This window comes from Lepidochelys kempii, chromosome 3 (genome assembly GCF_965140285.1).
Source record: "Lepidochelys kempii isolate rLepKem1 chromosome 3, rLepKem1.hap1, whole genome shotgun sequence".
Lineage (NCBI taxonomy): Eukaryota > Metazoa > Chordata > Testudines > Cheloniidae > Lepidochelys > Lepidochelys kempii.
This window is the reverse complement of record NC_136382.1, coordinates 57,553,550-57,573,830: the sequence shown is the minus strand read 5'-3', so window position 1 is coordinate 57,573,830 and position 20,281 is coordinate 57,553,550. Positions and strand designations below refer to the sequence as shown.

Sequence of the window (20,281 nt, the reverse complement as noted above, 5' to 3'; positions counted from 1 at the left end):
TACACCACACCCACCCCAACCCCTTCTGTGCGGCTACCACACCTGGGGTATGTCTATGCTGAACCCGTCGTTCCCAACTCAGGTAGATGTACAGGGCCTAGCTTTGACAGAGCACCCTAAAAACGGAAGTGTAGCTGTGATGGTGGGGGTATGACCTAGCTGCCCCAGTAGTACCTAGGATCTTGGGCGGAGCCACCGCCTTGCCAGTAGCACAGCTGGAAATTACAGCTGTAGCTGCAGTGTAGAAGGAGACTAGAGCTCTACCTCGTGCTAACGGGCTAGTGCCGGCGAGCCCATGAGGGACCCTGAGCGAGACCCTGCCCCCCGTGTCTCATTCATGCAGGAGCAGGGGGAGGGAAGGGGCGTGCTCGAGCGCTTGCTGTGGAAATCCCGAAGCCTCCAGCTCCTCCCTGTGTGTGTCTCTAGGCTGGGGACCGGCTGAGGCGCAGGCAGCCCGGGCTGCCGCCTTTGCCTTGCTCCCGCTCTCCTCCTCCCTGGGCTCCCCGCCTGCGGCCTCCCCACACTGACATGCCCCAGCAGCAGCAGCTGCAGCCCTAGCCCCGCCTGCGGCCCCTTCCCCCGGCTCTCCGCGTCCTCCCGGAGGAGGCGAAGGCGCTCGGCTCGGGGGCTGTCATCGCGCCTCCCCGATGGGCAGCCTGCTGAGCGGGGTCAGCGTCAAGGAGCCCGCCACGGTGGAGGACTGCGACTCCACCTGGGAGACGGACTCCGAGCCCGAGCCGCAGGACCCAGGCGGGGACCAGCAGCAGGAGGCGGTCGGCGGGGAAGAGCCGGCCCCGGAGCCGCCGGCCCCTCTCCCTGCCGCAAGCGGCCGGCCCGAGGAGATCCAGCAGGAAGGGGAAGAGGTGGAGGGGGGCCGAGAAGAAGCAGCAGCAGCAGCCCCCGGCCCTGAGCAGGTACCCCTGGCGCCGTCAACTTCTGCAGGCTGGCTAGGAGCCAGACAGAGCCCCCCGGCAGCCCGGCGGGTGTTTTCTTACCGCCCCCAGCCAGGGCTGTGGGAGGTCTCCACGGTCATGGGTGTCCCATGAATGCAGCAGGCTTGGGGCGCTGGGGATTTGCTCTGCTTTCTCGGTACCCTTCCGCACGTCGTGTTGTCGGCGTAAATTGGGGCTGGATCTTTGCCTTGGAATGAGGCAAATGGGGGTGGGGGGCTGCGTGGCACCCCCGGGCTGGGGGAGGCAGACCCCGCTTGGGTACTTTGCTGCTTTCTGAGCCTGCCGCCTGCTGCCGCCTGGGTGCTTGTTTTCCTCGTGGTGACGTGTGCTCTGTATCAGGCTGAAAAAGGAGGAAGTGTGTTGGGCTGTGGGGATTTTTTTTAATTTTTTTTTTTTTATTTCCCCTACCGCAGTTTGTTTCACAGCTCATTTCTACTGGCCTTCAGGGCTGTTTGAGACCAAGATTGTTTTGATATCCTCTTAGTAATCTAATGCTATGGTTACCAACCATGGGGAATGTGTGTGTGTGTGTGTGTGTGGACAGAGCAAAGGACTGGAAGCCAGGAACTCAGGAGATCTAATCTTGGCTCTGATATTGACACCTTTGTGTGGCCTAGGACAAGTCTCTTGATTTCACCTCTCTGTGAAGACTTAATCTCTCTTGAGAGATTTAGTTAATATTTGTAAAAGCCTTTGAGATGAAACATGCTAAGTATAATAATTATAGTATCACTTTTGGTACTTTCTGGCACCTATGACTGGAATTTTATGCTCCCCTTTCAATGATGATCCTCAGTGCAAGGTCACATTGCTTTGCTACCTATTTCCCATTCATCTGTAAGTGACCTGCAGTGGCAGCTTTGCTGCTCTCTCATGATTGCACCTGTCTTGGTTAGTCTCTAAGGTGCCACAAGTACTCCTTTTCTTTTTGCGAATACAGACTAACACGGCTGTTACTCTGAAACCTGTCTGAGGTTTGGAACAGCTCAGGTTCCACAAATTGTGCACAAAAGGATAGAAAGTGATGTGCACTGTTGGTATAACCAAGGTATTATGCTCTTGAACCTATGACAGGCTGAGTGACTTTAATGGGATTTGAAAGTGCTCAGCACGTTACCAGAGACTGGGCTCAGTATCTGCTAAACTAGTACAGTTGCTGAAAAGGTTGAAAATTGTTAGTGTAGTAGAGCAGCTTTCAGGCTCAGCAGCAGTGGCTTATTAAGAGATACAAGACTAGTATACTGATGTCGTCTTGATGTCTCTGAGGCTTCCATATTTTTTTTCTATACTAAGATTTTATCTATAGTAGGAAACTTTTCCTTAAAATTACCACCATTGCTAGCATCTGTAGTGTTCTACAGAGTAGCGACAGTGGGAGCCCTTGTGTAGATTGGGTTCCAGCAGGGGTAGCCAATAGGCGGACCAGGGGCCAGATCCGGACCGCCAGATGTTTTTGAATGGACCCCAACATCTATTTATTTACTTATTATTATAATTGTTATTTTATTATTATTATTTTCTCCAGAATCTGGACCTTGACTAGATCTTGCCCAAGAAATTTGGACCTTGCCAAAAATTAATTGACTACGCCTGGGTGCCAGTGTATCAGCAGCTGCCAATATTTTAGTTGCCAAAACATGTATACCGATTCTGAGCAGGGCTAGCTGCTAGATGCTATGTATAGCATCATTCCTACCACTGTTACCCCCCAAGAGTAGCAGAACCGGTGGCAGCAATGGTGGGAAATTTTAGAGGGGGGGGGAAAAAAGGCTAATGTAAATAAAGCCTAAAAGCCCAGTTTGACCCTTAATTACTCATGTGCAACTCCAATGGACATTAATAGGAGATGTACTTGCACTCCCTGTAACTGAGGGTAGAAGCAGTGCCTAGGCATCTAAACTGAAAATTGTCTTATGTTTGAGGGACTGAGATGAATAATTACAATTAAAGATGGTACTAGGAAAACTAACAACATAAGATCAGTCCAAACGCAAATATATTGCACAACAAGTTGCAAGTGTCTTATGGTAAGCATTCTTACACTTGGATGTCGAAAACAAGTCAATTTGTTTTCAGATTTACTATAGTAGCAGATATTTGTAAGCCATAAAGTAAGATAACTAACCCTTGGAATGCGCTTACAATTCCAATCAGAAAGCCTGCGCTAAGTCTTTCTTTGCTGATTATGTGAAGATTATTTTTTAAACTTTGAAACACCAACATTAAATTTGTTTCTAAACTGACTCCCCAGTTGAAGGGGTTGAGGGATATGTATAAGTATTGGGTAGTACACAACGTAGATTTGTGACTTCTCACTGGACCGGATATCAAGAGTTTTAGTACTGAGTCCTGCATTTTAGGAACATAGGATGAAATCTTGACCCAGTTAAGTCAATGGCAAAACAGCCATTGACTTCAGTGGTATCAGAACTTCATCAATGGGGTCAAGCTTTTTCTTAGCTTTATAGAAGTGTTTACTTTTTGAGGTATATGTAAATGAAATAAGAACTAGAATTTTAAAATTTACTGTCATTCTGCTTCATGTATCATGGTGGAGCAGCTAATGCCTGGTATTTAATTATCAAAGGGTATTTCCTGTTCAAGTAAGCATGTTTTATCTTTAGTTGGAGTCACAGCCAGTCTATCATCAAAGACTGTTTGTCATCAAAGCAATGTATTAATGGCAAGGAGTTTGGGGTACAGTGGATGGAGGATATCCTGTGTAATAACACAGGAGTAAGCCTGGCTGTGTCCGTACTACCACAAATAAGGTGTAAAGGAGTGTTTGATTTCCCCCCCAGCCCCTGCAAGTTTGTGTATTGATTTCTGTAGGGGAGTTTTATTTCTGCATCTTAAAACAAATAGAAGTATCTCTGATTACAATATTGTAGAAAACAAAATGATGTGAAAAATAAAGTGCATAACAGAATTAAGAAAAGGAGTACTTGTGGCACCTTAGAGACTAACCAATTTATTAGAGCATAAGCTTTCGTGAGCTACAGCTCACTTCATCGGATGCATACCGTGGAAACTGCAGCAGACTTTATATATACACAGAGAATATGAAACAATACCTCCTCCCACCCCACTGTCCTGCTGGTAATAGCTTATCTAAAGTGATCATCAGGTGGGCCATTTCCAGCACAAATCCAGGTTTTCTCATCCAAGAGGGTGAGAAAACCTGGATTTGTGCTGGAAATGGCCCACCTGATGATCACTTTAGATAAGCTATTACCAGCAGGACAGTGGGGTGGGAGGAGGTATTGTTTCATATTCTCTGTGTATATATAAAGTCTGCTGCAGTTTCCACGGTATGCATCCGATGAAGTGAGCTGTAGCTCACGAAAGCTTATGCTCTAATAAATTGGTTAGTCTCTAAGGTGCCACAAGTACTCCTTTTCTTTTTGCGAATACAGACTAACACGGCTGTTACTCTGAAACATAACAGAATTAGTAAGTCTCCGTATATGGGTGCTTTTAGCTGGGTTTTTGTAAAATGTATACAGCTTGATCCAGCACCTGCTGAAGCCAATGGGAGTCTTTCCACTGACTTCAGCGGGCTCTGAATCAGGCCCATAGATTCCAAAATGGTTGGGATCTACTACAAGCTTTGATAAATGCTTTTTTTTTTTTTTTCAAGAACAATTTTGCTTTAGGGGTTTAATGATGCTTTTCACTGGAACGTAAACTTATGTTCTTATGATAAATGAAGGGGGGGAGTAGCTCCCTTTTATGGACACACAGCCAGCCAGTTAGCTATAAAATCCCTCTTGGTGGCTGCTTGCTATACCTGTAAATGGTTAAAAAGTCCCCCAAGTAAAGAAAAGTGAGTGGGCACCTGACCAAAAGAGCCAATGGGAAGGCTAGAATTTTTTAAAATTGGGAAAAAAGCTTTGCCTTTGTGTTCTGTGGTGGTTCTCTGGAGAGAGGGGAACAGAGAAAGGCAGGGCTATGACTATGCTGTAAAAAACCTTTTGCCAGGTATGGAAATAATCAGATTATAGCTAGAACTACCCAAATATGTAAGTAGATTAGGAATGTCTAGAAAGACGTGATTAGGGTTATTTCTTTTATTTTCTGTAAGGCTTGTGGACTCCTCTGTGCTAACCCCAGATGCTTTTGTTTGCTTGTAACCTTTAAGCTGAACCCCCAAGAAAGCTATTTTGGGTGCTTAATTTTTGGAAGTGCTCTTTTAAAATCTAGCAAAAGCCTAAGTTCCAGATTTATTTTCTTTCTTTTTGTTTTTAATAAAATTTACCTTTTTAAGAACGGGATTGGATTTTTGGTACCCTAAGAGGTTTGTGCATATGTTGTTTAATTACCTGGTGGCAACAGCTGATTTCCTTTGGTTTCTTTCTTAGCTCTGCGGGGCGGAGGTGAAAGGGCTTGAGGGTACCCCACAGGGAGGAATTCCCAAGTGCTCCTTCCTGGATCCAAAAGGGGTTTGCATTTGGGTGGGGCAGCGTTTACCAAGCCAAGGTTAGAGAGAAGCTGTAACCTGGAGTGGCAAGTATTAATTTTTTTAATCCTTGCAGGCCGCCGCCTTCTGCACTCAAAGTGCCAGAGTGTGGACTCAGCCTTGACAGATCTAAACACTAGTTTCCTGAATCATATAAAATAGTTTGACAGTGCTACAAATATTCTTGTTTGCCATTCAACAGTTTTCTTCCACAGGATGCAGTGGTAGCTTTAGGTATGCTTTCATGGTAAGATATGACCCAGACATATGAATAGTCTGATTTCACTAACATAAAGGTATAGTTATGCTTCACTTTCATGTTCAGCCACTTCTTATTTTGTCTTGATAAGCGTTTGCGCTTTTTAAATAATTTCTAGATAAGTTTTACATTCAGTAAATAAATCACTGACCAACCTATCGGTCCAAATTCAAGAAATTACAGAATTTATAAATGGATCTACCATGTGTGCTAGGCCTGCTTTTGTTCATATGTTAAAAATATCCTTCCTGTCACACACACATTGTTTGATAAAAGCTTAAGTAAATTTATGCAACTGTACATCTATGTATTCAGAATTCTTGAAGCCCATTCTGAAAAATAATTATTTTAAAATGTGTCAAACCATAATAATACAAATCAGTGTTCAGCTTGGCTGTAGGTGGATATTAACTACTCTTTAAATGTTTCAGAATAATGATACAACTGAACTGACAACAAAACCAAAGAGGAGCTTTTATGCAGCAAGAGACTTGTACAAGTATCGACACCAGTATCCAGTAAGGGCATTATGTGGTTTAAAAACTCTTTAAATAAAGAACAATAACCAACAAAACTCATTAGAACAGGCCTTATCTTTGCCTATTAAGTATGAGACAATGAAAAGAGTAGGATTTCTGATGGAATAGCCAAAAGTAAATGCCAGAGGGGGGAGACTGGACCTGATGTACCATTGTTCCCTCCCAAACCTATAAAACTCCTTCATGCCTGAGGAGCTTACCGTCTAAGGTCCTGATCATGCAAACTCTTATGCACATGCTTAATTTTAAGCAAGTGAGTAGTCCCAGTGACTTACTATTTTTAGAGGCCTACCTTCTTGGTTCTAAAATCTTTTAAAAGAGCTGAATGCTAGCATACTTCCACTGTTGATAGTTTTATTGCAGACTAATAATGCTTTGTTTCTTTCTTTTCAGCAGAACTTTAAAGATCTCCGGTATCAAAATGACTTGTGCAATCTCCGATTTTATAAAAATAAAATTCCCTTTAAACCTGATGGTGAGTAATCTGACAGTAGTAGTAACAAAAACAATGTGCAATAACATAAAACTGAACTGATAATTACAGTACTAAGGACTAGGTTTGTGTAATACTTATGTCACAAAAATGTCCACACAGTGCCTTTTTTAATTGACTTTTCCTGTAGTGTAATGTTAATATACTGAGAACACTGCAGTATACACCATTCCTTAAAGGTGGCTGTATAACACAGAAATTATTTATTACATTAGTCCCTGTTCTACAGGGGAACATTTCAGTCATGGCTGGAAATTCTAAGCAATGCATTCCCAATGCAGTCATGGGACTCTAACCGCGCTTTTCATGAATACCAATGGCTGTTGCTTATGTTACGAACTGCACATCAAGCTGCAGTGATATCCTTAACATAGAAATAAGATATTCCATTAAGAATAGTTTAAGGGCTGCATTATGACTGTTACAGTGATGATGCAGTAGGGCTGGAGGAAGTGCATCTTGTAAAAATCAGCACTGGAGACATTATACCTGAGAAAGCCAGGTGCAGGCTCAATGCCTCCAGTGGTCCGGGGGTAAGAAGAGTCACCAGCAGCACTTGTTACACCTTTAGAAATGGTTAAGAAGGTGCTTTTTCCAGCACAGCCCTCTGGACACTTGCTTATGCATGGGAATTATTAATATCTGTATTACTGTAGCACCTTGGAACCCTAGTCATGGACCATTATCCTATTGTGCTAGGTTCTGTACAGGCAAAGAACAAAAAGACAGTTCCTGCTCTAGAGAGCTGGTGATCTAAGTATAAAACAAGAGACAGAAGGAGACAGGTCTAGAATCGAGAAGTAGATCTGTGAGTTGTCAGCATAGAGATGGTAGTTGAATTTATGATTGTGGATGAGATTACCTACAGATAAAATGTATAGTAAGAAGAGATAGGGGGACCAAGGACAGAGCTCTGTGGCACCTCCACAGGAAGTTGGAGGAGGAATGAGGGGGATCCTCTGCTGGGCATGCTGAAGGAGTGATTAGAGAAGTAGGAAGAGAACCAGGAGAGGACAGAATCACGGAAGCCAAAGGAAGGCAAGATTTCAATAAGAAAAGCATGGAGGACGATGTCAAAGGTGGCTGACAGATCAAGGGGGATGAGGATAAAGTGCTTGTTCTGAGCTTTGGCAAGAAGTGTCCCAAAGAGAGAATAAGAAGGATCTCCCACTCAAGTGTGACTCCATATAATTTTGGGTGGTGTTCACAGGGAGTGCGAGCAGCCGCTCTATGGGGCCAACTGCTCTAGAGCATAGTGGGAAAGGAGCTCCCTGCCTCCACCTGCTTACCACAACACTGGCTCTGAGGTAGCCATAGTTTGGTGCTAAAAGCTATAGATTTAGGGTGTGATTTTTTTTTTTCTGAGTCACTCAGAATAGGCCTTCCTGTGCCCCCTGGAATTTGGTGGCAGTGCTGCCAATCTCTTGAATCATTGTGAATAACATCATTTTGACTGGTACTGGAGCCAGCATGGTAATGATGTGAGGCGCTCCTGGTGAATTCTAGCCCTGCCCAAGGGGGAAAAAAACCCTTTTACTGGCTACCTTCCCCACTGCCCCATGTCCTGCAGAAGAGCATCCAACCAGGGCTGCTTCAGAAGGCAGGTCTAGCTCTCCCCTCAGGAGTCAGTGGTGGTTCTGGGTAGGGGAGTGATGCCATTCTCACAGGAGGGGAGTGTGACATATCAGTCACACCCTGGAAATCCAGATCAGTGGGGGGAGGGCTGTGTCACCCTTGCCCTGCAACATGTGGGGCCTTTCAATGCCTTACTGTTGTAGCTCCCAGCTTGGACCTCTTACAAACAGCATGCAGCTGTTTTATTGCCAGCATGCAGGTCACTCGCAGATGTGTTTCTGTAACTGCAGCCTGTCAGTCACATTCTGGCTCTCACCAGCCTTTGTTATTCCGCAAGGTGACACCAACACATTCCCAGTTCCAGATTTCTCTCTAGAAATGTATGTTTTCTACTGCTCAGCCCTCTTCTGGACAGTCCAAATATATGTTATTCCTTTAAGGAAATAATATACAACTTGCCACTTTAAATGGAGTTACGCAGACACTTCTTAAACACAATTAAATAAAACAATAAAACAAGTTTATTAAAGATAAAGAGAGAGATTTTAATTGAGAATAAGTATAGGAAATACAGTCAGAAATAGATACAAAAATAAAGATAAAATACTTTCTAATGCTAAACTTAACAAACTATATTAGACTTAAGCAAAATTTCTCACCACATGCTTCCAGGACCTCTTCCCCAGAATCCAACAGCTGCTTCTTTTGTCTTCTCAAATGCAAAGAGTGAGATGGACAGGGGGAGAAAGGAGAGGAGACTCTTAAGGTGTTTTTCACCTGTGTATGCTCACAAACAGGTTTGCTTTTGTTTCCTCCCTTCCCCCTTTCTACTTGATGACTCTGTTTATTACTTAAATGCAAATTAAGGCAAACACACACTCTTTGTTCAAGACAGGCTTGTTTGGCCAGTTTGATGCTTCATGAGTTTTGAACATGCACTTTTAACATCATATAGAAAGAAATTTACAGTTTCACACACAATGCTGCTATACACATTTTACCATATTACTGATCAGCAAGTTGAGTTTTCAGATGATATCTCACAAGTCATACTTTTTACAAAGATTATTACAATAATGTGTAGGGTGTGAATATAGGGGTGCATCCCATTACAGGGAGAAGGTAATGAGCAGAAAGATCCTAGCAGCTCAAGGCAGCTCTGCTCCCTCCTTCCTGATGCCCTTTTGTGAAAAATGGGTCAATCTGCTCTCTGCATCTCCTCCATGCCAGGCCTGGGCAGGGACAGTGGGGGTGAAGAGCATCTGGAGCTTTCTCCCTTTTTCTCCGATCCTGGGAAGGAGGAGACGGGCACTTAGCAGATGGGTAAAGAACCCTTGGAGCTGTAAGAGCAGATAAGGGAGGCTGGAGGAGCAAAGTTGATGTGGACACAGGGGCACAGATATGGGAAATTGATGTGGGAACAGATGTGTTCGTATTTAATTTGTTGCTGGGCTCGGAGACAGGCAGATGTGGGCTGGGGCAGGCAGACACACAAATAATTAATTAGAACTTTGTCTTGGGGAGAAGCTGGAAGGAAGTTCAGCACCATCAGGTAGCCATGTAGAGACCCTGCAGTGGGGGCCAAAATCAGCGTGCCATATAAATTTGGGAGAGTGGGCAACACTGTGACACAAGAGAATATTTTTTCTTAAATCTCATGTTTGTTTTTTAGTTTTTCTCATGGTTTTTGAACTTTGGGGGTTGGCAATATTTCAGTGATAAAACTGCCATTAAGTTCAACCAGAGAAGCACAGAGCGCTTTTGAAAATCCCACTATATAATTAGAATGTAAGGCTTTGGGCGCGGGGGGTGTCATCAGTGTGTCCTGTGCTTTGTCCAGCAACTAGCACAAAGAGGTGCTAATGTGTGACTGGAGCTCTTGAGGTGCTGCATGGTATGAATGATTAATAATAATTCATAAATTCCATTTTTGTTTGGTCCCCTACTGTTGGTTTCTGTTTGTGTTTGCCAGTTGGACCCAAATGCATTAATGTGTTGAGACTAATACAAGTGGAAATTATCCTGGAGTGTTGTAGATTTTTCCAGCGTGGCTTGAGAAACTCCATTTAAATTCTTGGCAGTGCTAGTGGCCTCAGGAGTTTCAGGCACAATTAATTGAAACAAATTCCCAGATCCTAATGCACCTGGCAACCGGAGAGATTCTTGAATCAATGACTTCCTTGCAGTATTCAGGACATATGCTACTAGACTAGGATCTCATATATGCAGAGTTGCGTTAATGGAGTGACTATAGATTTCACTCTGAATATCATCAGAGTAAATAGCTTGTTTTAAATGTGATAAAAAATCTACTCCATTGAGTAAACAATGATCAACATACTTTACACAGGTTATAGTGCCATATCCTCAGCTGGTATAAATCCGCATCTATTGAAATCAATGGAGCTATGCCAATTTACGCCAGCTGAATAGCTGGTCTGTATTAATTAGCATCTGTGTATGGACAATGCTAATTATCCTTTTCTTTAATTTAATGGCATGGCTTTAGCACAAAGCACAATATAGGGCTAAAACATTTGTGATACATTTGAAAGATATATTTTATCACTACCTAATAATTTCCTGAATTTGTTTATACAGGAGTTTACATTGAAGAAGTCCTGAATAAATGGAAGGGAGACTATGAAAAATTGGAACATAATCATACTTATATACAGTGGTTGGTTACTTATTAGCTATTTTTATTTTAAAGCATTGATTTGATTAAAAGTGTTATTTTGTCCACCATAAACTAAAACCATTTTTTTTTAAACAGGCTTTTTCCACTTCGAGAACAAGGTTTGAATTTCTATGCTAAAGAATTAACTACATATGAAATAGAGGTAATATACATTGAGTTTACTGTCAACTCTCAGATTAATATTGAAGTAAGACTGTTTGTTATTGTATCAGGTTGTTGTGTACAATGCAAAATAATTTGGTTTAGAGCCATTTAGGTTTTTAGATTAACTTCTTGTTTTATTAGGAATTCAAGAAAACAAAAGAAGCAATTAGAAGATTCCTGTTGGCTTATAAAATGATGTTGGAGTTTTTTGGAATAAAACTAATTGATAAAACAGGAAATGTAGCTCGAGCTGCTAATTGTCAAGAAAGATTTCAACATTTGAATGAGTAAGTAATGGCATGCATTAGATGCCATGTAAATTGCCTTAGAATTTTTATCCTTTGTTTTCTAGAGAAAAGCAGGACATATTTTCAAAAGAATGCCAAGGAAGTGGGAAAGACAAAAAGCAAGAATCAACGATTGTTTTGTGTCTGGATGTGTGTATCTCTTCCACACATTCTTGTGACTGTGCTCCTTACCTACTGTCAATCTAACCAACAGCCATGAATTCACTGAACGTAATACTTTCAAGTACTATTGAATAAGAACATAACTCCATATTAGTTTGTCTAACACGCGGCTGTACAAATTTCTCAATTATTCCCAAAATGATGCTTCTAGCCTATTAACAAATATTGGATTATCTAAGTATTCACTTTTCTTTACTTTTAAAAGGAGGAGCAAATTCTCCACACTTTTAATAGGCTTGAAAAAGAGAAGGCTTCCCTCCTCGCCTAAAAATTAAATGCTTTATCTCAACTGTAACACTACCTGAATAGTTTTAACGTACACTGGACCAAATTTTGACCTGACTCTCACCCTGTATAATCCCATTTCCTTCACAGGGATTATCTGGGAGATAAGTCGAAGTTGAATTTGGCCAACATTTATCTCTCAGGGTTTTTTTTAAGTTTGATAGGACTTTTCTAATACCACTGAGCTTGAAATTGAAGTTTGTTTTCTTGCAACATTTTCTCCTGACATTATGGGTGCACACTGCTTTCTTAGGTTAGAGTTGCTTATGAATAAATCTGGTCAAATAATTGCCTTTTCTGAAAAAAATCAAGTACTTTTATTTATCCAGTAGCTTATCTGAGTCATCTCATTGACCTTAGTAGACTTTGAATCAGGCCCTAAATAAGTCAGGACTGCACAGGAGCCAAGGTCTCAATCACTGCGTATTTTACAAGATCAATTCAAGTGTTCAGTGCTAGCTAGCCACAGTTTTAAGTCAATGTATTGCTAAAATAAACAAATAGTAGTGATCAGATTCCATACTTGCAGCTCTTCGTCCAAGAGTCTCCCAGCATTTTACAAACATTAGTTTTCACTCCCAACTGTCCTGTGAGGAAGGTACTATTAAGTAGTAGTATCTGCATGTTACAGATGGAGAAAATAAAGCACAGAAAGATTAAATGACATGTCCATGACATGTACACAATGGCAAACGAGATAATGGAATCCAAGACTTCTGGCTCTAGTCCTATAACCACTAGCCTATACTCAATCTCTCATGTCAGAAGAATTTATTTTTAAGCATTTCTTGTCCTTATTATTTTTATCTAATTTCAGTGAATCTTTTCTTGCAGGTCCCAACACAACTACTTAAGAATCACTCGCATTCTGAAAAGTCTTGGTGAGCTTGGATATGAGAGTTTCAAATCTCCTCTTGTAAAATTTATTCTCCATGAAGCTCTTGTGGAAGACACAATTCCCAACATTAAGCAAAGTGCTTTGGAATATTTTGTATACACCATTAGAGACAGAAGAGAAAGGAGAAAGCTCCTGCGATTTGCCCAGCAACATTACACACCTTCAGAGCATTTCATCTGGGGACCACCAAGAAAACAGAAGTTGGAGGGAAACAAAACAGGTAAAAAGCCAACATCCCCAGTTTCTTCTCACAACAGTTACATTTCTAAACATAAGAAGTGGAGAGATTCCAAGAATACATCCATAACTGGTAGCTCAAGTAGCAAAACAGCTGAAGAAAAAAAGGTAGAACTCTCAAGACATGGAGAAGAAAATGAACAGTTTGGAACAGAAACTAACTGTGAAGCTGCTAGGCAGAGCAACAGTGAAAAGAACAGTGATACTGAAAGTCAAAATTCCAAATCAGAGGAAGTTCTCAATTTGTCAGACAAAAAGGAAAATATTCCTCATTCCAAAAAAGATACGGGAAAAGATGGTGAAAATCTGAGCCAAGATTGTGGAAATCCAACAGTTGTAGAGAGAGAGCCATGTGACAGTGAGAACTGTTCAAATAATGTATCTGCAGACGTGCAAGACAACCTCGGTAAGGATAAACCTCCAGTGGAATCCACCATAAAGAACAAAGATGAGATAAAATCATGAGTCCAAATTTAAAACTAGTTATGTTTCAAACTGAATGAAACAAATTATTCATTGTTCTTTAATTTTGGATGATATTCACATCTAGTGTAATATAAAGAAGATCATGGGACCAGGCTGGATATGAGAGCATCAGATTAAGCTTCTTAGGGGTTGATTTTTTTTTAACTCAGTTTATAGGGCACAATCCAAAATGTGTATATGCTATTTAAAATATGTATATGCTAATTTGAAACAACTATATAGGATTAAATTCCATACATTCCCCTTTTCAGTTAGGTTACAGTCCACATAGAAAGGAATGCCATTCATTTCTGATCTCACTTTGTTCATCTATTTTTTAAAAAATTAGAATGTTAGAATTTTGGTGTGTTAAGATTTGCAGGAAAAGACTGCAATATTGATTGCCTTTTTCAAGATGATTCTGCAAATTACTTTTAAGGGCCCAGGCCTTTCACTTCGTTTTGAAGTCAGTGGAAGTCCTGCATGATATCCAAGGGCAGAATTAGGTACAAAGGCTTTAATCTTAAATGAGCATTTTTGGCTGAGACTTTCTGAACTGGATATCAAAATGTTCCATTTTGTGAAGCATCATTCTAAATTAAGTGGAAGTGTAACTCATGGTTAAACTGTACAAAAGCTTTATATGTACAGTCCTTGTCACAGTTGCAGGGTGAGCTGTGCTTTAGATCTCTTTAAATGTCTTTCCAGTGTGTCCCTCTGGTGACAGGTTTTGCTTCTCCCATCTACTATATAAAAAAGAAAATAAATCTGGTTCTGAATTTTCAGTTGTTGGGCTCAGGATTCTTGGGATGTAAATCCAAAAAGTTTATAGTTGCAGAAATATATTCTGTCATTGTGACACTACTTGCACATGCAATAATGGCTATCCATCCATATGTAGGCACCTAAAATAAAAATGGCCTGATTTTTACAGAAAGTGCTGAGAACCTGAGAATTATCTCTGAAAAGACAGTAAAAATTTACGTGGTTAAATACAGATTTAACTGCCTAATTATAAGCACCTAAGATTGAGCATTTTAGTCAGGTCTCATAAAGATGAAATGCAATGAGATATTAATTTCCCACAAAGTGTCATGCTACAGAAAAACTAATATCTTTGTGCCTAATAGCACTCCTGGGTTCCATAATTTTTGTTTTGTAACTTCACCAATAGAACAAATCCTACATGGGCACTTCAACATTTAACTAATAAATGCCATTATATGTAAAATATTATGGTATGTCATAATTTTCCTGAAGGAAGGTGGTAAAAGTAAATATTATAATGGTGGTGTGCATAGTACATCTTAGGCAGAGGAAAACTCCTTTTTTCAATTTTTGTAAAAATTCCAATTGTTTCATGCTGTGACAATGGACCACTATTTGTAAGGATGTTTTTGTCTCAAAGAAGTATTTTAATATCTAGCTTTAGTCTATGTATATGCTGTGGAAGAACACCAAAATTCGTTCCCCTATTTTGGAAGCAGTTAAAGAATAATTGAGCTCAAGCCCCAATCCTGCAATGTGGAGCCCCCTTAAAATCTGTGGGGATTCAAGTGGATGCAGGGGTCCACTTGCATGCATCTGCATCGTATTGAAAGATCAGGGCCTTAGGGCTTGCCTATACAGAGAGTTAAGATATGTCTACACTACAGAATTATGTTGACCTAAGTTACATCAGTTGTACAGCCACCTCAGTAATTGAATTGCTTTTGCACATCCACACTATGCTCCTTGTGTTGGCAGTGCACATCCTTGCCTGGAGAACTTGCACTGATTTAACTGTCAGAGTGGGGTATTGTGGGACAGCTTCTGAAAGGCAGCAACAGTCGATGTAAGCAACACAGTGTCTGCACTGAAACTGCGTGGACATAACTACATCAACCTAAGCACTACACCTCTTGCGGAGGTGGAGTTGTTAAGTCGGCATAGCGTGCAAGTTACATCTATGGGAGTAATATTTTAGTGTAGACACTTACAGTTAGGTCAATGTAGAGCTGTCTTGCATCAATCTAATTCTGTAGTGTAGACCAGGGTGAAATCTGCTGCGTGTTAAGTTGCCATGTGGACCCTGCTGCCATTCTCTAGAAGTTCCATAGTGCGCTTGACTTCATCTGTTTCAAATATGTGCTTTACATTCACACCCTGGCTTGCCATGCATTAAGTCTCTGTGGGCATAAGCCCATAGTCTGTAAAAGCACCTGCAGGACTAAAGGGCAATTCATGTTGAAATTATTGAAAATGATTGTGTATTCATAAATGTAAGCAGTTAGTTATTCACCAGTTATTTCAAAATCCAAGGATGTACAAAACAAACCATAATATTTACAGGTTATTTTTAACTTACTTTAGTCTTAAATGCTTGGGACTTTTGTGTGTGCTTAGTACAGTAACTTGCTTCTGCCCAGTAGTTAAGGGGAGTTTGATCAATTCATATATAGATTAAAGCGTCTTTCCCATTTAGGGGTCTATTTTCTATTAAATAGATATGTATAACTCCAAATAATGTAACTAGGAATTATATGTATACATAGACAGGTGGGAATTTGATTTATACCATAGTATTTTATTCAAATATCAAATGAAGGGGCATACCAGTGTGTAACTTGACAAACTTTCTACTGGGTACGCATGTGCAAGTATAGTAGTTTATTTGACAAGTTCTGCAGATATGCTTCTCTTTGTATCTGAAATTGGAGTTATAGCTCACCTCCCCGCCATACTGAACCAAATCCTGCCTGAATACATGGAAACTCTTTGACACAGAACCTATAAAAACTACTACCCATTAAACAGAAATGCAGCAATAAATGTGCATGTCTGGGAGCAAAACAGTGTCCATATTTCTGGTAATTAACAAACTTATCCTCAAGGTTGCTGAGTACTTGCAACTCCTCATTGAAGCCACTGAGGGTTAGGCTTGCTCAGTTCCTCTCAGGATCAGACTCTAAGATTCCAAGGAACCTATGTACTAGGAGTTTGTATAATATTAATTTATATTTCATGTTACCGAGATATAATCCTGCTTAAATTATTATTCTAGGGTAATTCTAATAATGTACAGTTGCATATACCTGTACCATACATAGAAAGTTTACGTCTGTGGTATAATTTTGATGGATGATCCAATAAGATAAGTCAAATGAGGTATAGTAGATTTAAATGGAAAACAAGTCTTGTTTCTTTTTAAATAAAGTTTATTTATATCTGCTTAACTAAATTATTTTGTGCACCTTTTTTTCTGTTGAGACTGAGGGTTGTGCTGGTAGTGATCCATGCAATGGGGCTTGGGGTTTGTTTGTTTGTTTTTTTTTTTTAAGCTGCACGTAAATTTGCATTATAGCATGCATACACTTATAAATGTGGCTAGAGGAAATGCTGGTTTGCCTCTAAAAGACTGATCACATGCTTACAGCCTTGTTTTGTGTGTGTGCAACATACCAACTTTAACTTTAATTTGGGGGAAAAGTGAAAACAGAAAAAATTTGCTTTTTTAATGAATTTTACCTAAAACCATTTTACACTGATTTTTAAAAAATGCAATAGCATCTCTTAATCAAAACTTGATAAAACTTGACAATATTGCCATTTAGAAGCTACAAAAATCCTTTATTCTCATTACAATGGAAATTATTACTTTTTTCCCACTGGAAAATGAATAATAAATTATAGTAAGATTTAATGGACTAGACTTTTTTCTGTTCAAGTGAAAAACATAATTTTATTGTGCATGTTTGTCAGAAGTATGAAAAATATAATTTTGAATTTCATTGACAACTGCTACGTTTACCTGGTTTACATTAGGAAAGCAGCAATCTGCCAGTAACTTTCCCCATTAAATAAATGTCAAACACTTTGACCTATGATATCATTTACTAACTCAGAACCTGCCACTGTACTCTAACAAATACATTAAAAGAATATAGTGGGTAAAGTGAATGTTAGTCACCTTAACTTTAGTGTACAACAACCTTGATAAATTGTAATGAAAACTTGCCCACCCAGTACAAATGTATTCATTTGTCCTTATCGTGATGATAACAGTAAGGATATTTTACTTGTCAGCCAAAAAAGGATGACTTGCCTCTGGTGAATAAATAATTACAGAACTGTTTCAAAATACAGTGTTTAGTGAGTGAAGTATTAAAAATAAAATTCCATCTTCAGAACAAAATTCATAATTTTATTTGTGTAATGGTGTAAAAGTAATTATTCAAAGGCAAAGTCTAATCCTAGCACAAAGCCCAAAGAGGTAAGATTTATGTTAGGAGAGAATAGTAGTGGTGGGACTATGGGATTATTTAAACCAATGTCAGATCTCTCTTAGGTCAAAAATTAGGGGTCGGAAGAGGGTGTAGAGTTGTGACAGTGTAGAAGGCAAAGATACAATCCTGAGCATGTGACAAGCGTAGTCCCCAATTTAGGTAATAGTGGTGACTGTCCTAGTACATATCTACCCTTGCTATTGCAGCTGCACAGAAGTAACTATTTTACCCAATCTAGTTGCTGAATGCTGGATGTTGAGGGTCAAGAATGGGCCAACAAGGCCCATTAATAGCCACCTCACTCTGTCCCCATACTACCCCATCCTCCTTCTTATGTATAATGGTACAATTTGAGAAGAGGAATTGGGTCAGGAGAGTGTGTATATGGAGAGGATTTTGTGCAGGATGCAGATTGACAGGTTCACCGTGCCTCTTTGTGTACCTAACAAGATGCTCAAAACCCCTTCTCTCCCCCTTTTGAACCATGAAAACCTTGCCCAATCTGCCCATTAATTTGTGATAATGTATCACTACTTTATGATGGATGTGCTGCAAAATGAGGGTGGCTTAGCTACTAACATCTAACTAAATACAACAGTGCAGTGTAATTTTGAACTCTCTCTCTGTGATCAGTCTCTCTTGGGCACCACATTATCCTACAAACCATTTTTTCTCACATCAGATGTTACTTGTACAACTCAAATCCTAAGTATCAAAGACCATGGGAAAGATACAATATACTCTTTTTAAAAAAACCTGCTTTATCTTTGATACGTCTGATGAAAATAAGTTCTAACCTGATGCAGTCTGAAAAATGTAATTCAAAATCATATGGAAATCAATTAAATTAAGACCCCTGTGGTTTAACATTTATAATCGCTTCCACATTTATTTTAGAAAGCATAAAGGTTTTTGCTGTAAATGGCTGAATAGAAGAGTGGGTAAATAGTCTCTTATTCCCTAGGGAACTCAGCACTTTTTATTCTAACATGCTTATAAATTTGGAAGCATATCCATTAACTAGACTACACTGAATGTGTTTACTACTGAAGTTAATTATGTGAAATTTATTGTCTTTGTAGTAAATAAAGTTTTAGCACTTATTTTTGGAGGGACCTGCTCAGGACATGTTAGCTAGTCATTGGTTATTCCTTTCTTGGGACTTAACTAACTTCCTAGTTGTTCGCTCTTTCTGAAGTTTAAGTTCAGTGACAGATGGTTGGATGTACTTATGCACTGGTAAAATTTGGACTTATTGTGTACGTGGTTATTAAAATGTATTTCAGGAAAAAGTGCAGTAATTGTAAAAAAAAAAAAAAAAAAAAAAAAAAAAACCATATTTTTACTTGTAACATGAAATGGCAACATGTCATTTTTAATGTGTGGGCGTGCTCTGTACTCTGTATTCCTTTGCAGTGTTAAATTACAGAATGCTGTGCATGTTTGTTAGTACCAATACCATATGTATGTGGTAGAAGTGGTAACCAGTTTCTGGATTTGTAAGGTACTATAAAAATATATTTTATAATTCTGTAATGGTATGGCAATGTTTTATGCCAAAAATGTATAAACAAAAAAAGCAATAGTTTCTGTTGCTTATTGCAGTATTTTAAATTATTTGTTTGTAAAATGATATACTTGGAGTTCCTTCCTTTCAGGTAAATATATTTTTAATAACTGCAGCCAAAATCTATAATAATAATACTAATTAATAATAAAGCCTCTTCACTTTAACAGCATTATTTTGGCAATGTGTTGAAATGTTATGTAGATCTGACTATTTATTCAGTATGTATAGTCTCCTGTATTTAATGTGTGTCTATATAAGCACTTTGAAGTGACACAACTCTGCTCCTTTTGTTGTCAATGGCAAAAACACCATTGATAGGAGAACAGGTTTAAGTCCAGAGTGTTTCTTTTTCTGAAAGTCTTAATATTTTTATTAAAGAAGTGTACTCTGAAAACATGCCTTTTTGGAAGCATTTTAAGAATTGCAGTTTAATAATAACATCACAAGATGATTCGTGTGTACAGAACCCCACTGAAGTCACTGAGGTTCTGCGCAGGGCCTGTGCGTCTGCTGCCATAGATCCAGTCGCAGGATTGGGGGCATATGTAAGGTATGTCTACATTGCTGCTAGGAGCGAGCCTTCTTGCCCAGGCAGACTTGCACTAGCTCCACTCGAGCTAGTGCACTAAAAATAGCAGTATGGACACTGTAGCACTAGCAGCAGCTTAGGCTAGCCACCCAAGTCCAAACCTGCCCAATCCCCTGGGTCCAAGCTCGGGTGGCTATTCCGAGCTGATGCCCATGCTGCAACATCCATACTGTTGTTTTTAGCGTCCTAGTGGGAGTGGCGGTAGCATGGCAGTGTCTACCAAGGCTGGGAAGCAGGCTTCCAGCTGCAGTATATTATTGAAGGCATTACATTTTCAAACCTGTGTACAATATCAACTGCTTAAAGAGCTAAAGCTGTGAGGTGTTGAGCACCACCAAATGTCATTGACTATAGCACCCTCTAGATACTGAGCCTATAA

The 20,281-nt window shown here is 39.9% G+C and overlaps 1 protein-coding gene across 3 annotated transcripts; it reads left to right on the top strand.

Moving 5' to 3' along the window:
• Positions 1 to 422: 422 nt before the first annotated feature.
• OGFRL1 (opioid growth factor receptor like 1) lies at positions 423 to 19,694 on the top strand. Of its 3 annotated transcripts, none has more exons than XM_073336392.2 (7): positions 423 to 914; positions 6,103 to 6,189; positions 6,607 to 6,685; positions 10,880 to 10,958; positions 11,055 to 11,121; positions 11,265 to 11,410; positions 12,713 to 19,694. In XM_073336392.2, exons 1-7 carry the CDS (start codon positions 648 to 650, stop codon positions 13,476 to 13,478), a joined length of 1,491 nt encoding a protein of 496 aa, XP_073192493.1. In that variant the 5' UTR covers positions 423 to 647; the 3' UTR covers positions 13,479 to 19,694. The 3 variants fall into 3 exon arrangements, with proteins under 3 accessions (XP_073192493.1, XP_073192492.1, XP_073192494.1); XM_073336391.2 differs by having other exon boundaries at positions 6,604 to 6,685; XM_073336393.2 differs by lacking the exon at positions 6,103 to 6,189 and having other exon boundaries at positions 6,604 to 6,685.
• Positions 19,695 to 20,281: the final 587 nt, after the last annotated feature.